Source organism: Pezoporus occidentalis, unplaced genomic scaffold, assembly GCF_034315485.1.
Source record: "Pezoporus occidentalis ecotype Australia unplaced genomic scaffold, CSIRO_AGI_Poc_V1 ctg16, whole genome shotgun sequence".
Classification (NCBI taxonomy): Eukaryota; Metazoa; Chordata; class Aves; order Psittaciformes; family Psittacidae; genus Pezoporus; species Pezoporus occidentalis.
The window spans coordinates 1,047,997-1,068,579 of NW_026913425.1; the positions used below are offsets into that span (position 1 = coordinate 1,047,997).

General features: G+C 37.4%; 1 protein-coding gene across 1 annotated transcript in view; it reads left to right on the forward strand.

Annotated features, from left to right (window-relative positions):
* RGS7BP (regulator of G protein signaling 7 binding protein) overlaps window positions 1–20,583 on the forward strand; it is a 39,263-nt gene that overhangs the window by 7,090 nt on the left and 11,590 nt on the right. Inside the window, exon 3 of the mRNA XM_062612314.1 lies at window positions 19,023–19,153. Within this exon, the coding sequence (XP_062468298.1) occupies window positions 19,023–19,153 (131 nt within the window). The remainder of the gene's footprint in view (window positions 1–19,022; window positions 19,154–20,583) is intronic.

The window sequence follows — 20,583 nt, forward strand, 5'->3', positions numbered from 1 at the left end:
TGACACGGTCAAATCTGAAGAAAGTAAAACAGCAAGAAAATGAGACAGCATTACTTTTTCCAAAGGAAAAATACTTGTAACAGTATGAAGGGGGGGAGGTGGGTAGAATGCAAATCTCTGTTTTCAAAGGGAGTCTGCTTTATGGGGTGATAAACAGCAATGATATTTTAGAAGTCATCAAACTGCAAGCCAGTTTTATAGGTGAAGTACACCAAGTCTGGGATGTAAATGGAAAGGCGACTCAGAACTGTATTTTAAGATACAGGTCTGCACAACTGTCTACACACTTTTGTAAATGTCCCTTTCATATTCTCAAGCACTTGATACACTTACATAATGCAAGTATTTCTGTGTGTACTTGGCACACTGAAACCAGAACTGACAGTATTATCTCTGTGACAGTCTGCTATTTATGTTGACAGTAGGGTTTTGGTTGGTTTAATTTTTCTTTTTGAGTAAAGTGAAACTGTGCAGAGTTTAGGGGTGCATGGTAATGTAGATCTGTGCAAACACAGCTTTGAAAGTGGCTCTCCTCTGTTGTTCAGATTGCAAAGTCCTGATCTAAGGAGGAATAAAACCCTATATGAGTACAGGTGTGGAGCCAACCACCTGGAAAGCAGCTTTGCAGAAAAGGAGCTGGGGGATTCTGGTGGACACAAGTCGAACATGAGCAAGCACTGTGCCCTTGTGGCAAAGAGGGTGAAGAGCCTCCTATGCTCCATTAAGGAGTGTTGCCAGCAGGGAACTGATCTTTACCTTCTACTAAAGGCTGTTGACGCCATTTCTGGAGTACTGTATTCAGTTCTGGGCTCCATAGTAGAAAAGGGAAAGCGACATACTGCACCAGGTCTAGTCAATGGCCAAGAAGATGATTAAGAGTATGCAACATCTGACATACAAGGAAAGGCTGACAGACCTGGTATTGGTTAGCCTGGATGACTGGAAAGGAATTTTGTCAATGTGTATAAAAAATAACTGATGTGATAAAGAAGACAGCCAGACTCTTCTCAGTAGGACAGCAAGTGCAGGTTGAAATACAAAAAATTTGATTTAGAGGTTTTTAAACCCCTTTTTTTCTGTAAGCTCTGTAGAATATTGGAACAGGTGCCCTGAGAAGTTTTGGAGTCTCCATCCTTGGAGATACTCAGAAGTCAGCTGGATATGTTGCTTAGTAGCTGCTATAGCTGACACTCCTTTGAGCAGAAGCAGTGGATTAATTTTTAGATGTCCACTCTGGCCTGTGACAAGAGACACTGTAAATCTTCTTATTGGAAAAATCCCAAGCTGAAGTTTCCTTCTTTGACACTGAAGTTTCCTTCTTTGATATTGAGGTTCTATAAAACAGTTGTCAATGTAACTTGCCCCTGAATTCAAGAAAAGTTAAGGAAGTAGACCTAAAAATCACATTCTGATTGCATTCCTGTGTTTACTGCAGTGCACAAAAATGTTAGCATATTTCAGAGAATCATGGAATCATAGAATGGTTTGTGTTGGAAAGGACTTTAAGATCATCTAGTTCCACGCACCAGGCAGGGACGCCTCACACTAGACCATGTTGACCAAAGCTCTGTCCAACCTGGCCTTGAACACTACCAGGTTCAAATGCTCCAGGGGTGGAGCATTTATCACTTCTTTGGGCAACCTATTTCAGTGCCTTGCCACCCTCATAGTAAAGAACTTCCTTATATCTAACCTTTACTTCCTCTGTGTAAGTTAAAACCCACCTTACAAGCATGTCAGGGTCCCTCTGGATGGCATTCCTTCCCTCCAGGGTATCAACCGAACCACACAGCTAGGTGTCATTGGCAAACTTGCTGAGAGTGCACTCAATCCCACTGTCCATGTCAGCGACAATGATGCTGAATAGGATTGGTCCCAACACTGACCAAATAATGTCACCACTCATTACTGGTCTTCAGCTGGACATTGAGCCAGTGGCCACAACTGTTTGCATGCAGCAACCCAGCCAGTTCTTTATCCACCGAGTGGTCCACCTATCAAATTGATGTCTCTCCAATTTAGAGACAAGGATGTCATCTGGGACAGTGTCAAACACTTTGCACAAGTCCAGGTAGATGATATCAACTGCTCTACCCCTGTCCATGAGTTCCGTAGCCCCATCATAGAAGGCCACCAAATTGGTCAGACAGGATTTCCCCCTTAGTGAAACCATGTTGGCTGTCACCAACCGCCTTGTTGTTTTTCATGTGCCTTGTTGCTTTAAGTATGTAGTTTTAGGTAATTCCTACTTTTGTTTTCCTTTGAAATCTACAGTAGATTTCTGATTTTTTCAATGAGCAATAGAGAGTAATTTTTCAGCCCCAATTAATATTATATCAGTTCCTATGGTGGTATGAAAACATTCTGTGGTTAACCATTTATGGCCAAATTTTTATTAAACTGCCCACCTTTTCCCCAAATTATGGCACTTTGAAATTAATAGTCTTATTTCCACAGCACACAAGGAAACAAAAAAGGCTGCTGCAAAATATTTTACAAATTAAGAGAAAAGGAGACTTAAGGCTTATAACTTAGTGAAAGCTACATTATGAAAGACATAAAAGAAACCATTCTAATTTAACATCTTCAGGTGTTAAATAAAGCACTGCTGGCAGGCAGTATAGCTGAACAGAAACAAAACACTTAGCTCAACAGGGCTAACTGAAGTTATGTCAAGAGACAGAGCAACAAACTAGAGCGTCATCCAAGCTAGGTACCAGTCAAGCAGCATGTATGGAGATCTCCACCCTCCATAGATGTCATTAAAATCCCTGCTATTGTATCACTTGAAGTGTATGTGTGAGAGGTGGGACGAGTGATATTCATGTTGATCCCTGGAGTTCTGAATTACAGGAATGGCATCTATATCCTACCTCAGTTACAGTTAGCATTATTTCAACAGCCAGATGAAAGTTAAGAATAAGGTAAGTGGTTCATAGAGGTTGCACCATGATAACCTGAGCATGGCCTGGTGAGAGTGTAATTAAATATTAAAAATAATGTGGTAATATGTAAGAAAACAAAGCGAGCAGTCTATATTCATTGCAAGAATCAATACTGTTACACATGTTAATGCCCCCTGAATTCATATGGTGGTTTTGTTTTTTTTTTTACTGAAATACTGCAAATATTTGAAAGAGTAAGATCTTAAAAATCTAATCTTAAAAATCCTATAAAGAAAATACAGTGACTCAAATCCCATTTTTGACTAATGGGAGTTGGTCTACATGGAAATGTTTGGGGAATTAAGCTCATACATGGATATTTTGTGAACATACTGTTTATGGACAAACCAGCACACAATAGCACAGTAAGTATAACATAGCTTGCTGCTTTCTCAAGAGGGTAAGATACACATACATTTTCATTAGATTCCTTTGTAAATTTCTCTCTGATTATACCACTCACGTGCATCAAAAATGAATGGTGGAAAGGGACATGGAAAAGCTAAAACCATTTTATGTGGCACTGAGTTATGGTGGATTCTGTTGTTGGGAATAAATACGTTTATTTAAGCTACAAGTCGAAAAAGAAATCATTTAAGTTGGCTATCTCAAGTTCTAATAGGCAAATTCAGAAAGCAAATAATGGAGGAGGAAACAAGGTTACTTACCTAAGCTAGAGTTCTCAAAATAGCTGACCTCCAAAGACTCATTTTTCCTTTGTACCTTTGTCTTTGGAACTGTGCTGTAATAGGTAGTTGGAATTTGAAAATACAAGGTACTAATATCTCCCTTTCTAGAGCGGTCTTTTATAACTGGAGGTCATATTTAATAAAGGGCAAACGTGCCTAAAAGTGAATTTAGCATTTACTTCTCTGTGTCCAAAACAGCAATGCTGAAAACCTGGAAGTTCTACATCTGCAGTGACACAGTATGGCTTAGCTTTGACAAAGCTGAAAAGCTTAGAGCCTTGCTTAACAGTAAACCTAATCAGCTGGCAGAAGTGGGGCATTCTTGCTTGTCCAAGCTGTGATGACCTTCATCCCAGAAGTGCTGTCAGAGCATCCTCAGAGCCTGACACACACTGGCAATTTGGACTCTTTACAAAACACAGTGACACCTGCTACTTTCTTTCAAACCAAAGTTGAAAGTGGGTCAACTTAATTTCTAGACCACTTGCACCCACTTCCTAGAAGAATGTTCTGACTACAGTCAGGAGAATGTGGGAGCTAAAAGTAGAACTGGCAGCATCTTTTTCAGTCACTTATTTGACCCTTTCATCCATCTCACACTCAACTGCACATTCACAGAACTTGCCAGTGGAGCACTGCCACTGTTCAGACACTCAAGGACATGCTGGGTAAGCCAGGCAGGTAAGCCTGCTGCTGATGTGAAGGGTCCTCTAACAGAAGAGAAGCTGTGTCTCAGCCCAGCAGCCTGGGACTCTGCCCCATGCTCACATGCTCAAGGATCACCACAAATAGCAACGTTCTCCCCAGGAGATACAGAGCAGCATAGCTCATCCACTGTGACATGAAGCTGTAACTGCAGGAAGAAGGAGGTTCACTGCCATCATCTCTACCCAGTGCAGAGAGTATCATGCACAAGGGAGCAAAACAGTGCACAAGTCTGCACGGTACTTGGGTTTCAAGCAGTGCTGGTGCAGGTGAAGAAGACTGTTAAAGAGCTTCCTTGGTGTTAAGGAGAACTTGTGTTCTAGTCCTTTCTTCCAGGGTATTTTCTGTGCTTAAGCAGATAAATCACATAAAGATGTAAAAGAGATTCAGAACTCACATAAATGATGAGTATTCTTCAGCATTCTCCATCTTCAATTTGGTGAACTGTAAATTCAACTGCACGGTACCTTGGTCTAGGGTTGAAGTAGGCTGAAGATTTAGGGTGATTTGGCTTCTGTTTTGACATGTCTTCTGCATTCAGCTCTCCATTCTGGGTCCCAAGCTCCAGCCTGGAAGAGGAAACCAAATAGTAAGGTGTTGCAGTATTTGAAGTCCTTCACTGGAATACTCTTCTCTGCTATGCATGTGCAGCATTTCACCAAAGTTAGATTCCAGGGGAGTTGTTTTTCTAAATCTAAGTCAGGAATAACGAAGTAGTCTAGCCATTGGTAAGCCTATTTATCTGTAGCAATGCTTGAAATAACCGGTGTTTCACACCACTATTTTAAGGTATAGAAACATTTTACATCAGAAATTGAAGAAAAACAAGATACATAGCCTGAGAAATTTGGAGCCTGAATTACAGTGGCAGGGTCCCTTTAGAAATGCTGCAGAATCAGAGCTGACCTTGTTCAGACCATTTGTGCAAGTTCAGATCATTTGTGCAAGTATTCTGTAACTTAGTGCCTTTCTCTTGCCCCGGTTTGCCTTTCCTTCAGAATGTGTTATCACATTTGGCATAAAAAACTTTCCATGCTTCTTCTGTGAAAGCAATTTTCTCAGAGACTAATCAGCCAGAGAATCCAGCTGTTAGGTACATCTATAGGAGCAAGAACTGTGGGATACCTGTACTTATTATCTCTGAAAAATACTATACTATTTAATGCTTTTCCTGCATCATATTTCAGTCTTTCAAGGGAAGGCATAATATTCAGATATTCTATTTTATTATTGCTATAGTGTTTACTAAATTAAGGATGTGGAGATTACATTTTTTTCCTAAATTCTTTTTTTTTTTAATTTATTTTAAATGTCAATTTGGTAGAATTTTAGGCCCTGACATATAATAGCACATAATGACTCCTGCATGTGTCTTGGCATGTCACAAGTGGAATCAGTTAATAAGCTCTTCTTGAGCAAAAACCTGAGTGAAACTAACATATCTGTAAATATCTATGCTTTAAAATGGGATTTAAAACTAAATTTTAAGAGGTATTTAAAGACTTTAAAGTGTATCTAATTATAAGTCTGTCATGTCATGCTAATGACCCTATGCTCACAAGAATTGGGGGTATCAGAGATGCCTGCATGGTTCAAAATTAATGTTAGACCAATCCAAATTTTTTATCTTTTTTTCATTTCAGTTTTTCTGAGGTAAAATTTCTTTCTCGGGAAAGTTTTGGAAAAAAACATATTTGCTAGGAAAAAAGTATATTGATGCTTCATACTTAGGTTCACAGGTGTGATTAAAAGTTGCAGTTGGCTGATCTGTAACCAAAATAGTCAAGAAGAGCACCTTTATGTCCCCTTGAGGCCCACTGCTTTAAGATCTGTCTCACTGGCATATTTCATTAATTTTCTTCTCTAGATTTATGCTGAAACACAGCTGATGCCAAAGCTGAGAATTTAGTCATGAGTTTTAAATGTTTCTTTCCTGATCATTTTCTTAAATACTGTCTGATTAAGAAATCCCACATAGCTGCAATTTTTAGTGTTAGACACTCTGTTTATCTTGGTTCTGTACAGCTTTGATCATACTGTTTCCAGAAAATTACTTCTGAATCTCACTGAATCTTCTAAATCCAGACTAGCTTAGCAATATGTTCATATATCTCAAAGGAAGTGAGAACATGAAATAATTAAGTTGTGCATTAGAAAAAACTTCCAACATGGGCTCTTAGAATTCCACATACACTGTTTTATTTAATAAGTATTCTGATTTATTAAATCCTTTCTGAATTTTGGACTTAAATTTTCCTGTTAACAGAAATATTTTTACTAATTTTCAGTCATTCTCAATATTCTGAAACACTTTAACTAGAAAAAAGAAAAAACAAACCCACCCAATTTTGATTCTGTGCCCCTCACTGGAGTCAGCCAGTGCAGTTGCTAAGGTAATTGTGCAGGACCACGCAATAAAATGACCCATAGTCTGTCATGCCCCTTCAAGTGCTAGATTTCTGCAGTTATCTAAGAAAGGATTCGTTTATTGTGAGCTTCAGTGCATGGTGCTCTAGTAAGATGTTGAGTACCAAACAATAAAGGATAACTGCTCTAAACAACATCATCAGAAACTTACAAGATCAGTCTCTGAGTAAGAGTTATACAGGAAAATTCCAAGCACATACAAATTTATTATAAGGTGTATAAAATCTGTTCTAATTTTTCTAGTTGTTTTGTAGTTTTGTTTCATAGCAGTTAAATATTTGAAACTGTTTTCTGGCTTTAAAGTCTTGTATGAACAAAGCATTAAATTAAGAATTATTTAATCAGGAATCCTTCCAGTGCTATCAATTAAATGATATTTAAATTCATGTTCATATATAAAAGTATACTGAAGTGCTGGCTATTGTTTAATATTATCTCCTCTTTGCTGGATACATTTGCAGATGTACATTTAGCTTTACTACATCATTTTAACTATAAGAGAAATAATGCACTTAGTTGTTTGTATATGAACAGTTACTCATTGCTTTATTTTCATTTATTTTAATTTCATTTATTTTCACTTCTTTTCTCTCTTATGTTCCATTTTTTACCTTGCTATTCTTATATTTTATATGAATATTTTCTGCATGAATGTTTCCTGCCAGGAGATCTGCCGTAAGAATTCAAATACTGTCATAATGTATTAAATTATGTGCTCGAAGTTGTTGAAGAAACTGCTTTCCCATTGCAGAAGAAAGCAAGTTTGCATTTATTGAGAAGAAAAAAAAGAAAAGTTGACACTTCATATATCTGTTTGTCATGGCAAGACAGGTCATTACAAATGTACTGTTGGTAACCTTATCAGAATGGCAAATAGTTAAGCGGCAAAATTATTTCCATAAGTTCTGGGGCTGTGATTTTGGTGAAGCAGAGCTATCTACCCATATGCATTTACACACCAAAAAATTTACCCATCCTCAAGTACAGGGATTGGTACTATGGGGATAGTATGGCAACTGCAACCCTAGCCCTTTTACAGAGGCTGAGCAAAGGCAGGCCTTGTGCTGAGAAAGCAGTCCCATCATGCAGGTTGAAGATCACCAGATGTGACTTCCACAAGTAGAAATTAGTAGTATGCATGTGCAGCTGCTAATACAGAATACTGGATGCCCAATGAAGACTTTCTGGAGGCATCCTTGCTTCCTAAACAGAAATAAGCATTTCAGGAAAGGGAAAAAACCACCACCAGTTCACAAATTCAAGGGGAGAGTAGAGTAGGATTAAAAACCTGAAATGGAGAAATTGCAAAGTTCTTTATGCTGAAATACTTCTTCCTGAACACATTTTGCCAACAGATGGTTTTTAAAATTTCTTTCTTTCTCTACGTGGGAATTTAAATTCTGTTATCTTTTTTTTTTTCACTCCTCTTTTTTGACACATGCAAGTTTTCTCACAGTCTCTCAGCTGTGATTTTTAACTACTCACACAGATTTGATCTGTGAAATATCTGGTGGGACTGTGCGACGTACTTCTACTGACACCATATCACAATTTCTTTTTCACTTGGAAAACTTCTATATGGAGGTGTTTGGGTATTTGTTTTTAAAAAGGTAGAAAGATACTCTGTGTCATAAGAATGACCTATTCAGAGCCCTCGTAGAAGCATTTGATACATCCAGAATCCCAAATTCTACCTTAGTCTGAGCAACCTAGTAATGATCTTCTTGGTGCACTGTTTTCCTTCCAGTTTAGAAGTGTAGCAGTGACATTGTTAGACTAACAGGAAAAAAAAAATGAAAAAATACAGATCTTTTCAGTAATTGTTAGGGTGATATAGCTCTTACCCAAACCCTGGCGAAGCTTTGGTCCTTAGACCAAAGTGTTTTGTCATACTTTTGAGGAAATGCAAATACACTGCTCCTTACCACTTCTCATTATATCATCTCATCACATTTGCTCTGTTTTTCTCATTTAGAAATATGGAAAACCAGAACACTAAGTCACAAACAGGTAGCAGGCATCCAGGTCACATAAATGCCTTATAGAATGCCCTTCGGGGGGGGGGGGGGGGAATTATACCAAAATTTATACTCAAAATAGATATTAGAGACATTAAAAAGAGATGTGTCATAAATCAAAGCAATCATCTGGTTTAGTGTCCTGTGGATGGTCAACAGCAGGTGGCATTGCTTGCCTGTAGGAGAGTTCCTTCTAAATCCAGTATGTTAGTAGTTTGTTGTGACCTAGATCCTACAGCACCAAATACCTGAAGTATTTAACTCATTTTCAAGCATTTCTGGGAAGTCTGTCCTGTTAGTCCACACAAATCACAACAAATATCATAGATCATCCCACCGTGAGATACTTGGTTTTAGTAATTTTCAGACATTCTCTTTCCAGCTGTTAACCACAGGAATGGCACAAAGGTGTAGGTATGAATTCTTACCATTTAAGTTTTGTGGACTTTGAAAGATAGTTTATAAATAATTTATTAGTGAGTAGTATCTGATTAAGGGACATTTTAAATAACTTAGAACCTTAACTAAAATCAAAGGGGGAATCTCTAGGCAGCATGAGTTTCAGCTGTTAAAGGTCAAGTTGTAAGAGGTAATATGGAGGAATGCAGGACTTGAGCCTGGTGGCTTGGCACATACCTGTTTACTGGTTTATCAGAGAAATTCATTTGAGAAGAACTTGCAGATGCTTACAAGGCAGGTTGCTGCCTAGGCATTTCTTTGGGAAACTTAAAAATTTTTGCATATAAAGCTAATCTAACTGCCTCCTTGGTTAGCATGGATCTTTTGGGGAAGGTCTGTGTCATGTTTTGGGTTTATCTCTTAGTTGGTATCATAAATCTGGGGCAGTGAGACTGCAAGGTGTTTTGACCAGCTGGGGCTAGAGCTAACCGAGGCTGACTTGACACTACCTCTTTTCAACAGGGAGTCTGATAATGTGAGAATGAGACTGATAATGAAAGGCTCTGTTCAGCTCATCTTTGACTACTGGAGGAGTCTTATGGATTTCCTCAAAGTAAAAGCAAGAGACAGCCGACTGAAGAGAATAACAATGGAAAGGGTGCTTAGAATTGTTTTCTGCAAAAAATACAGAAATGCCCTGCATTCTTATTTTTTAAAAATCTTATAATAACTCAAAAGCATAATTAAAGACGCATGCAATTCCACTTGGAATTCTGAGTGCTTAGTATCCCATTGGAGATTTTAAGCTTAACTAGTGTGGTGGTTTAGCCTTGTCCAACAACCAAACACCCACCCAACTGCTTGCTCATTCAATCCTCAGCAGGACATAGGGAGAAAGCAGGCAGAACAGGAAGGAGAAAACCGGGTGGGGGGGCAAAGACAGGAACATTGTTTGCCAACTGTTGTTCCAGGCAAGGCAGGCTTGACCTGGGGAAGATTAACCTAATTTATTGCCAATGAAAATAAAAATAATTACTGATTTGGGTAAATGGGAATCAAAAAGACAAATATTAAAACAACACATTTTCTGCCCCTTTCCCATGCTGTTTCACTCTGGACTTCTCTACCTGCCCCCTGCCCTGAGCAATGCAGGAGCAATAGGGAATGGGGGAGTTACAGTCAGTCCATAATAGTTCTGCTTCGCTGTCCTTCCTCCTCACCCTTTTCCTCTTCTCTAGTGTGGGCTCCTCCACTGCCTGTAGTCCTGTTGGGAAAATCTGCTCCAGTACAGGCTCTCTACAGGTGACAGTTACTTCAGGAATATCCATCTGCTTGGGTGTGTACTTCTCTGCAGGCTGCAGGGAAGATCTGCTGTGCTGTGGAGAGCCTCCTCCTCCATTCTCTGAGCATGATGTTCCCTCGTTTCTCACTCTTTTCATTCCCTTTTCCTCTCTCCTTGTGGTGCTTCCTGCCCTTTGTAAAAACAAGTTTTCAATGAGGTGCCACATACTTGGCTGGTGGGCTCAACTGCATCCTGCTGCGGGAGCCAGCGGAAGCTGTCTGGAACCATGCTCAGCCCTGGGCAGCCCCTCACATCCTCACGCAGAGGCCACCCTGTGATCACCACCCCTAGCAAAATCTGGCCACCCTCACCCAGTACATGTAGTCTTACCTGAAGTGGTGCGAGTTTGAAGAAAGTTTATTCTAGTAGTGCTGCTTTACTCAAATTTACATCGTTTTGCCTAATGGTTGTAATCAGACATATCCTCTAGTGAAACAGTTTGGATAGTCCTCTGGTAATTCTTGCCCATGCTTGAGTTAATTCAGCCATTAAAATTCACTTTCTAGAGCAAGTCTAGAAAATTCCAGTCTGTAAATCTGAAAGCTGAAAAAAATGGTTTTCTGAATATCGTATCATAGAATAGTTAGGATTGGAAAGGACATTTAGATCATCCAGTTCCAGCTTCCCCTGTTTCAGTTTGAAACTCATAGCAGCTTTCCAATATTTGAAGCGGGCCTACAAGGATGCCAGAGAGGGACTCTTCATCAGGACTATAGCAACAGGACAAGGGATAATGGGCTTAAACTCAAACACAGGAAGTTCATTTAGATACAAGGAAGAAGTTCTTTACTATGAGGGTGATGAGGCACCAGAATGGGTTGCCCAGAGAAATGGTAAATGATCCATCCATGGCAGTGTTCAAGGCCAGGTTGGACAGAGCCTTGGGTGACATGGTTTAGTGTGAGGGGTCCTTGCCCATGGTAGAGACTTAGAACTAAATGATCTGTCCAACCCTAACCATTTCATGATTCTGTGATTCTATATAGTGAGTTTCCAAGAGAATTTTAGAACTACAACATAAAAAAATAGAACACGTCAATAATATAAGTGATGCTTTTTTCTTTTTTTTTTTTTTTTTTTTTATTTTGGGAGTATTTCTGAGAGAGAAATGGAACAACAGCATATTCAAAATGACTGTATCTTGCAGACCATACATGCCTTTGGTTTATCAGATAAGTTCGATGGAATTAGGTGAGGTTTTCTTGAATGGATTAGAAAAGTATATTTCCCACTATAAAAGTTGTAGCTAAATTGTTCTAGCATGGGGACATCTAAACTGCCATCAACTTGGTGGTTAGAAATGTCTACAATGAGTCACTACATTGTGTTTTTAGTCCACTTGTGTTATCATATACCAAATGGACTCCATCAGCCTTACCAGAGTTACTGGAGATTTTAACTAAACAAAATGTGATCACCTGTTTTCTGTTATTAGGAGCACTGTTGCAACTGCTTCAAAACAACAATAAAAAAACCCTGCAGATTGGAGAAACACAAAAAAGGATTTTTTTTCCCAAGATCTGTTTAGACGAAAACATTGTCATTGGATGACTTTTCTACTTATATTCAAAATGAATCAGCAAATCTTTTATTACCTTTAAAGATGAATGGTTAAGTGATAAAGAAATAAGTTGTGTTTTTAAAGTACAAAATCAGAGGCAGGTTTAGTAGGCTGTTGTGCTTGAGCCATAATTGGAGAGGTCTCTTGCCCTCAGTATCTAAGGGGAGTAAGAGTATCACATCCACTGTATTTGTCACAGTTTTCATTCCAGCAGAAGCAACATAATGTTTGAGGTAGATCTTGTTTACAGATCATATTTGTAGCTGCTATATATTTCTAAACTCCAGTGTGTCTGATATTAAGAGACAATCTACAGGGTAATGTTTACAGACAGTGGTTTTTCACAGCTTTTCAAGTTGATCTACCTTTCTTTTCATGGGAATATATGGGGTGTCAGGCAGAATTTGATTACTTCATTTTCACATCTGATTTTGCAAAGATTATTTTTCTTTTCCTTTTGAAGACAGTCTTCATTATATGTCTAAAAATATCTAGTTTTTCCATCAGCTTGTTAGAATATAGAACTATTGATACCATTCATAAAAATGATACTTTTCCTTAGAGTTAAGCATAGAATTTGTCAAAACAATACTTTCACAAAAAAGCATATCAAAGTGTTCATAAAACTTAGCTACTCTTTTAACCAGAGATAATATATCAGTATGTATTTTTAAATGTTGTTGATAGTAAAGTACTGCTCAAAATTTTTAAGTTAAATTCAGAATTAGCCCATAAAATTCACTTTCAATAGTCTTAAATTTCATTTATTTCAATGGAACTATGAATGCTGAGCAGCTGTGAGAATTCAGGAAAACCTAAAGGTATTTTTCAGTTGTAACCAACAAAAAAATAATCTGACCACTATTTTGAAAAAAAAAAAAAAAAGGAATTTCTTTATCTTTTCATACTAAGGAGTTGCATTTTAGTCATGTTTATTCTTGTATTTTAAAATTATTACCCAGAGTTGCATTCACCTTTCTTGGGTGTATCAGGAGCTACATAGTTGGTATAAGAGCTCCCTCTGTAGGTTCTAAGTATCAGCTTAGGGAAATACAAGGAAAAGTAAATTCCACCTCCTGTCAGTGCTCTATTAGCATACGTAGTTCAGCAATATGACCTGATTTTTAAGAAGCATGATTTTATGGTAAGAAAAACATCGGGTTTAGCAGTAGTTAAATTATGAAAATGTAATGTTATTTATTGAAGTTGTATTTACAATATTTATATTTTTAATTTTAATAGCAGCCTGAGAAACTGCGGAACTTAAACTACTTTTATATAAAGGAATAAACCAGCATTTTCTTTCTTATAAGTACCTTTAATACATATATATCTCAGAGCTCTCAAACTGTGGAAGTATGGCTCACACAGTAGTATGAGTTTCTCATGAACTGAGTAGTATTCGTATCTTTGAATAAGGACTTTTACCCTTTATGGCATGCTGGTGGTACAGTTCCTATGTGGCAGCTACAGAAATTCCTACTAAAAAAAGGGACAGGATATTTAAAAGTATTAATGTACGGCTATCAGCATAATATAGCAGAGAGAGAAAGGGAAATTCTGAGCCAAATGACTAGATATCAGCAGGTGTTTCTGGGTCAGATAAATAATCCTACAGTCCTCATTATGGGAAATGTCGTTGTTGTTATTAATAAACTAACCATCTGGCAGTTCATACAGTTTTTATTACTAAAAGGAAAACTAAAAGGTTTCATATAAAGAAACCCTTTCTCTGAGTTCTCTTTAGAGAGCAAAGCCTACTGTTTTCTAGTGAAGACCAGACAGGAGTAAAGTCTGACAGATATTAAACAATATGCCAGCTTGTATGGACCTATAAACTTTACCTTACATGCAAAACATTGGCATTAAACACAGGCACACTGATCTCACCCTTTCCCCTTCCTCATGTACAGGAACATGTGTGTCTTGCCACTTCACTGGAAAGTCAAGAGTCTTTCTCAGAGCCACAGAATTCCATAAATTCTGTCCTTCATCCTTTCCTATATGGGCCATTCATTGCATTAATTTTGTGAAGGCAGCAGTTCTGCCCTGTCAGATGAAGTATCCCCAAGTCACAAACTGTGTATAGAAATCCCATAAAGTTTATCAGTATGTCTTTATCTTACCTAAGTGGATAGAGAGAAGCAAGAAAATTTCTTTTCCACAATGGATGCATGAAGTGAGCACAATTCTTATTCACAGCTTTGTGGCAGCTGTGCTTAGAAGTCAGTGATGAGGAACTGGTGTTTGGCTCGTGGGCAGGTGCTCAGTGCTGAGCTAGCTTTTGTATGTTCAGCTCCACATGAGCTATTGAACAGCTCCATTGAGAACAGAGTTTAGCATAGTACTCTTATGAGACTGTGTTGTGTGAGATTTTTCTTGAATATGTAAGTGGTCTTCATACAGAAAGCAGCTGGACTAACTGAAACAGAGGTAGCTGACTTTGGGGGTTACTAATACAAGTTTGCATGAACTTTTCTTTGTAAATATGAATTTTTTTATATAGCTATTTGATAATAAACACATCATAATCATCCCACTGAAAATTACATTCGTGCTAGTCCCCTGTTCAGCATTTCTTATGGCATGACACTGAACATACAGAAAATTACTGAAGGAAGTGAAACTGATGACACATTAAAGGGAAATTTCAAGCCCACTACACAGAATGTACTTCAGGAATTGTAAACAAAATCTTTGTGTGCACTGGCGTCAGAGCATGTGGCTTTCAGAGGTGAAAATGATGCCTATATACATGCATAGGAGAGAATTGTTTGGTTGCAAGCTAATGGAATTCTTGTGGTCATTATTGCAATTAAATGCTTATTAAACCGTTCGAGAAAATCCATGAGGGTAGTGGCCTGGAAATAATTCTTATTGTATAAACTTCAGATAATGAAAAATATTTTTCTTGGATGTCACTGCTGTTGCTTTGGATTTGCAAATGAGAGAAGAATTTTGCCCACAGTCTCATTACAGATGCTCCATATTCTGGAAAAAAAACAAGAATGGGTCAGAATATGCATATATTATCATAGATGTTTCTAGTTCTTATTCTCATGCTCTTCATAAACATAGACTCATAGAATCATAGAATCGTTAGGGTTGGAAAGGACATTAAGATCATCTAGTTCCAACCCCCCTGCTGTGGTCAGGGACACCTTACGCTAAATCATATCACCCAACATAGTTTACAAGAATACATTAGATAAACACAGGAAAAAAAAGTCAATGAAAATACTTATTGCTGTGCTTTCTGATTACTCTTCCAACTCACTTGTGAATAGGAAGCCACAGATAAATTTAAATTGGCCTATAAGCCAATCATCTTGTATATAATTGCTGCTTTCTTAATTTGCACAATCAAAAATTCTGTCAGTAAGACCAAAAACCTTTTCACCGTTCACAAAACAAGCTTTTCACCATTTTTGCTTCTTAGAAATTTAATAGCTGTATGAGTAAAATGACATTTTCTTACACCAGAGTGCAGACCCTTACTCATTTTGCCAATGACAGCTAGAAAGGAATAAAGATTCAACATTGTAAATAAAATTCCTGTAATGGCCATGATTTCTAAAATATCTAAGGATTTCTAACACTTCAAACAATGCAGATAAAAATAGGACAACCATAATCTGCTACAAGGAAATTATCTTCTCATGATGTAAGTTAACATACTCCTCTTAGTGATAGACTCATATTTAAAGAATCTTAGCTTTCAGAAGAGCTAGAAAGATTCAGCTTTACTTGCATAAGTGAGTGGAGTGAATCTGTATCTCTCTATCAGAAAAAGCTCTCATGACTGAGCAGAAAAAGGTCATTGTTACCATTTGTAGTGGCTTTATTTTTTGCAGGTTCCACTTGGCATCTGAATATTTATGGAGCAGTGCCCTGCAGGTGGAATAGGCAAGTCAACGACAATCTAATTAAAAAAAACTTGTGTAATTGTCTTCAGGACAGAGGAAACCCTGCTCAGAATGAAAGTATAGGTGTCTATGAAACTGAAGCAGAAACTGAATGTGCTTGTGTCTATGTGGTAGGGCTCCAGGACTTACGTATTACATGAAATACACCGTTAAGTTTGAACAGCTAAATTTTGGACCTGAAGGCTAAATATGGAAACTTAAGTGGAATTCTATACTCCTAAATTGTTTTTGTAATCTCTCTTTTGGTAAGGATAGCTTAAAGGAAATTATTGTATATATGCTCATGTGAAAAGACCTGCAACAGTAAGTAATGCAGATGATGTGGAAAAAAGGATGCATCTACTGCAGGAATTCCATGGTGCTGAACTTGGGAATTCAATGCACATGTAAGAGTATGTGACACAAAGGGGTATGAAAATATCTCATCTGTAAGCTAAAAAGGTCAGATAAATCAGGATAGTAAAAGCTTCCAAGAGTATTACATATTATGTAAATACATACCACATGGTTCTTAAATTTAGCTATCAGGGAAAGTTCAGAAATTTAAAATACTGTTCCAGAGAAAGAAAAAGTGGTATGCTGTACTTTTGCTGTATTTGGCTAGTTGCTGATTCATACTGTATTTGATTAGGTGAATTCTGTAAGGTTACATTTATTCCTGGAACTGCCTCCTATATCAAACATCAGAAAACTATTCTGCTTTAGGATTCCTCCAGTTTTGTAGCAACCGTTTTACCAAAATGTTGAGATTATTAAGAATAGTATATGCAAACTGAAGGACTAGAGGCTGATCTTGAAAATGCGAGTATGATTTAGAAGTAAGTCTACTTTTGAAGAACTGCTTCTGATTTATAATAAAACAAATTAAATTGATATCTGAATTACATGTGTTTTATCTTATTTAATTAATAAAAATATGATTACATTAAAAACCCTTCCATCTGCCAATTTGAAAAGAAATGCTGTTAAATTGATGGTTACTCCTTATTTAGAGACAGCAGTCCATTTCTAATCAGCTAAGTGATCACAGATCTGACAGCTGCAATTCATATAACAGATAGATTGGTTAAAAATTAAAGAAATGGCAAACACAACTGCAAAGAATGTTGAGATTTAACTCTTTTTAAACCAGGACTAGATTTTTGTATTAATGCAAGAGAAGAGGTACTACATACGTAATTCAAGGTAAAAAAAAAGTATAAAATATTGTAAGAACTTCAAAGTGTTTGAGGAGTCTGCAATGAAGTACAGTTTTAAAAAAATCAAATTCATTTTATCCCAAAATGATTTTGTGTGCATGTGTATGTGTTGTAATGCTATATTGTTTTCTAAGCATCATTTTCAGTATTTCAGAACTAGCATTCTTTATTTTGTTATACTACTGCTTATGCAGTCACTAAAAATACTTTTGTTTGTATATGTTGGAAAGAATGTGGGATTTGAACACAGATCCATTTCTAGGAGATACATGTTTTCATATGCAGTTAAGGACTTGACTCTGGACAAAAGAGCTGGATGTAACGTTTTGAATGGACCCTGGATCTGGGTATAAATAATGCCCTCTTACCCTCAAAAAGAAATAACCTATATTATTAGTTTAGATAAACATTGTTTGCTATAGCTTTCAAAACCTTTGGCCTAAATTGGTATTAAGAAATTTGACTCTAGCAGTAGAATCTGTTGTTGCTACAAAGAACTTATCAGCAAATAATTTATTTATAATAATTATTAAGATATAATTATTACTTGTGATAATTTATCAGCAAATCATGTATTTGCTTTGGTTTTCTTAAGGAAATTCAAAAGTCTACTTTTTTCCCATACACAGCAGGGTCTTTTGAAGCATCAATTTAACCACAGGAAACTCAATCACTGTAAAGAATGTTAGCAATCTTTTTATCATAAAAGCTTCACTTACATTATTCATAGTCTAGAAATCTGAAAGCATGCTGAAATTTATTTCATTTTTTTTATTTCTTAGTAATAGTAATCAGAAATGGCATTATGTTCAGGTTATTTAGAAAAGCAGGTTCCTCTAGCTGTTACAAAATGCAGTTTTGAGGGTTAGCTTACCATTTAACATCACTATGTAACAAACAAATAGCAGGAATGTCTGAACATGAAATGGCTGAAATCCTGACTCTTCAATCTTGCCACTTACTGCACCTTAGAAGGAGCATTGAAAACCTGATTTTTGGGTATGACTGGATAAATCACTTTGTTAGCTTAAATCACTTACAGAAACAGTTACATTTATTAAAAAGTATGTTTGTCCCCATGCTGTATTCTTAGACTACAAAAGTGAGGTTTAATGTCTGATTTTACAGCCAGGAATGCAAATTGGCTCCTGGATCTGTATAAATTATTTTCTTAGTGTCCTAAACAATTAATTGAAGGTGCAGGATTACCTTGGATTTCAGTTTCTGTTTTCAAGATAGTTACTACTTTTCTGAAAAAAAATTCTCCTCCTCATGCGATATTTAAACACGGGGGGAGCATGAAGAAATTCAGGCAGAAACTGTAGAACTGAAAGACTACAGCTGACTTTTTCCTGATGAGCGTTTTCCAAGTAGGGTTAATTATGCCTAATCCAGGATTTGTAACTGAACAGTGACTGTGAAAGTGGCTGTGCAAGGGTAACTGAAACTGGATGGCAAAAGAACATTTCAATCTACCAGAATATATTTATCTAAAGCTTTTAAAGAGGAAAAAAGATCCCAGTCATTTATTTACCCCTTTTCCAAAAACAAGCAGAGGAGTAAATAAGGACATGCAATTTTACCAAAGACAACCCGAGTTTAGCTGTTTTAAGCCTGGAGTTTTGCAGAGCTGAAGTATTTTTGTAAATAAAGCTTGATATAAGGGCTGGTTTTTTTTATCATATACATATAGCTTAATAGTTTATGAAGCAGATTATAATGTGGTTGCTTGCAACAGCAGGGAAGTGGATTTGATGACCCTCATGTCCTTCCAGTCCCATTCTTAACAAATTCTTTTCTCTTTACTGCAGCCCAGAAGATGGTGAAATTCATCCTGAAATCTGTAGACTATACATCCAGTTACAGTGTTGCTTAGAAATGTACACAACAGAAATGCTGAAGTCCATATGTCTGCTAGGATCACTGCAGTTTCATCGGAAAGGTATGAAATCGCTCAAATACATAGATTTAAAGAAAAAAACAGAACACGGTCTTTGGGGGTATGGTTGGGTATTCCTGATAGACAAAGCACTGTGCTGGTTTTGGCTGGCATAGGTTTCCTCACGGTAGCCAGTATGGTCTGGTTTAGATTTGTGCATCAAGACTTTTTCTGCTTCTCACCTCACACTATCAGCAAGTAGGCTGATGGTGCGCAAGAAGCTGGGAAGCAGCACAGCCAAGACAGCCAACCCCAGCTGAGCACAGAGATAGTCCATACCATCATGCTCAGCATGTAAAACTGGCAGGGAGAAGAAGGAAGTGGGGACCTTCCCTGACAATGGTGTTTGTTTTCCCGAGTAACCATTACACATAATGAAGCCCTGCTCTCCTGAGGACGCCTAAACACCTGCCTGCCCACAGGCAGTGGTGAATGAACTGTGCACAGCTTTGCTTTCCCTTCTCAACTGTCTTTAACTCAGCCCGTGAGTTTTCTCACTTTTACTCTTCCAATTCTCTCTCCCATCCCACCAGGGAGGAGTGAGTGGCTGTGTGGGGCTTACTTGCTGGCTGGGGTTAAGCCATGATAAGCCCCAAACTGTAAAATGAACTATACCACTGAAACTCTTCAGCTACTAAAAAAACAGCTGTATTTCTGCTTCATTATCATTATTCTTACAGAAGGGTGTCATATCAGGCATTTATCACTAATGTCCTTGAAGTTTAGAAGAATGAAATAATTTTTTAAAGAGTGATCTCAAAAGTTTTACCTGTCATTGGTCAGATCAGTGGGCGAACTATCTTAGTCATTTTGTAAGAGGTATTTGTCTGGTGCAGTATTTGAGGGCATGTGGTTGGTGGAGCAATATGGCATGGTTTTAACACTAAACTGATCCCTTACTGTCCCTGTTGTTACTTCTGCAGAAATGTGAGCTTGTAGCAAAGGACAGATATATATGGTCAGAAAGTGGCCCACCTTAGTAAAACTAGATGCAAGACTGAGAACTGAAAACTATCTCAAAGAGTACTTTTACACACAAAGGATATGTTCTTGCTTCAGCGAAGCTGCTTCTTTCTAATGATTTCATATTTGGTTAGCCACATACTAAAAGGAAGATGTAGAAATGCATATAATTTACTGAACTGGTTACTTAGTAACCTCATTGCTCGTTGATGGAATACATTGATTGGGAGAATATATCTGCTGATTGTAACTGTTCTTTCCCCAGACAATATCTCAGCAGAATTTATTAGGTGAAGACAAGACGAAGTTCTGTAATGAGCTGTAATGTAGGTTTTGTAATGAACCTTACATTTCCTGTCACCCTGAAAGATCTCATAATGTATTCTTAAAATCTAACTATAGGGTACAGCTAAATCAAATTATTTTTTATTATTAAATTAAGAATTGGAGGTTTATAACTGCTCATTTGA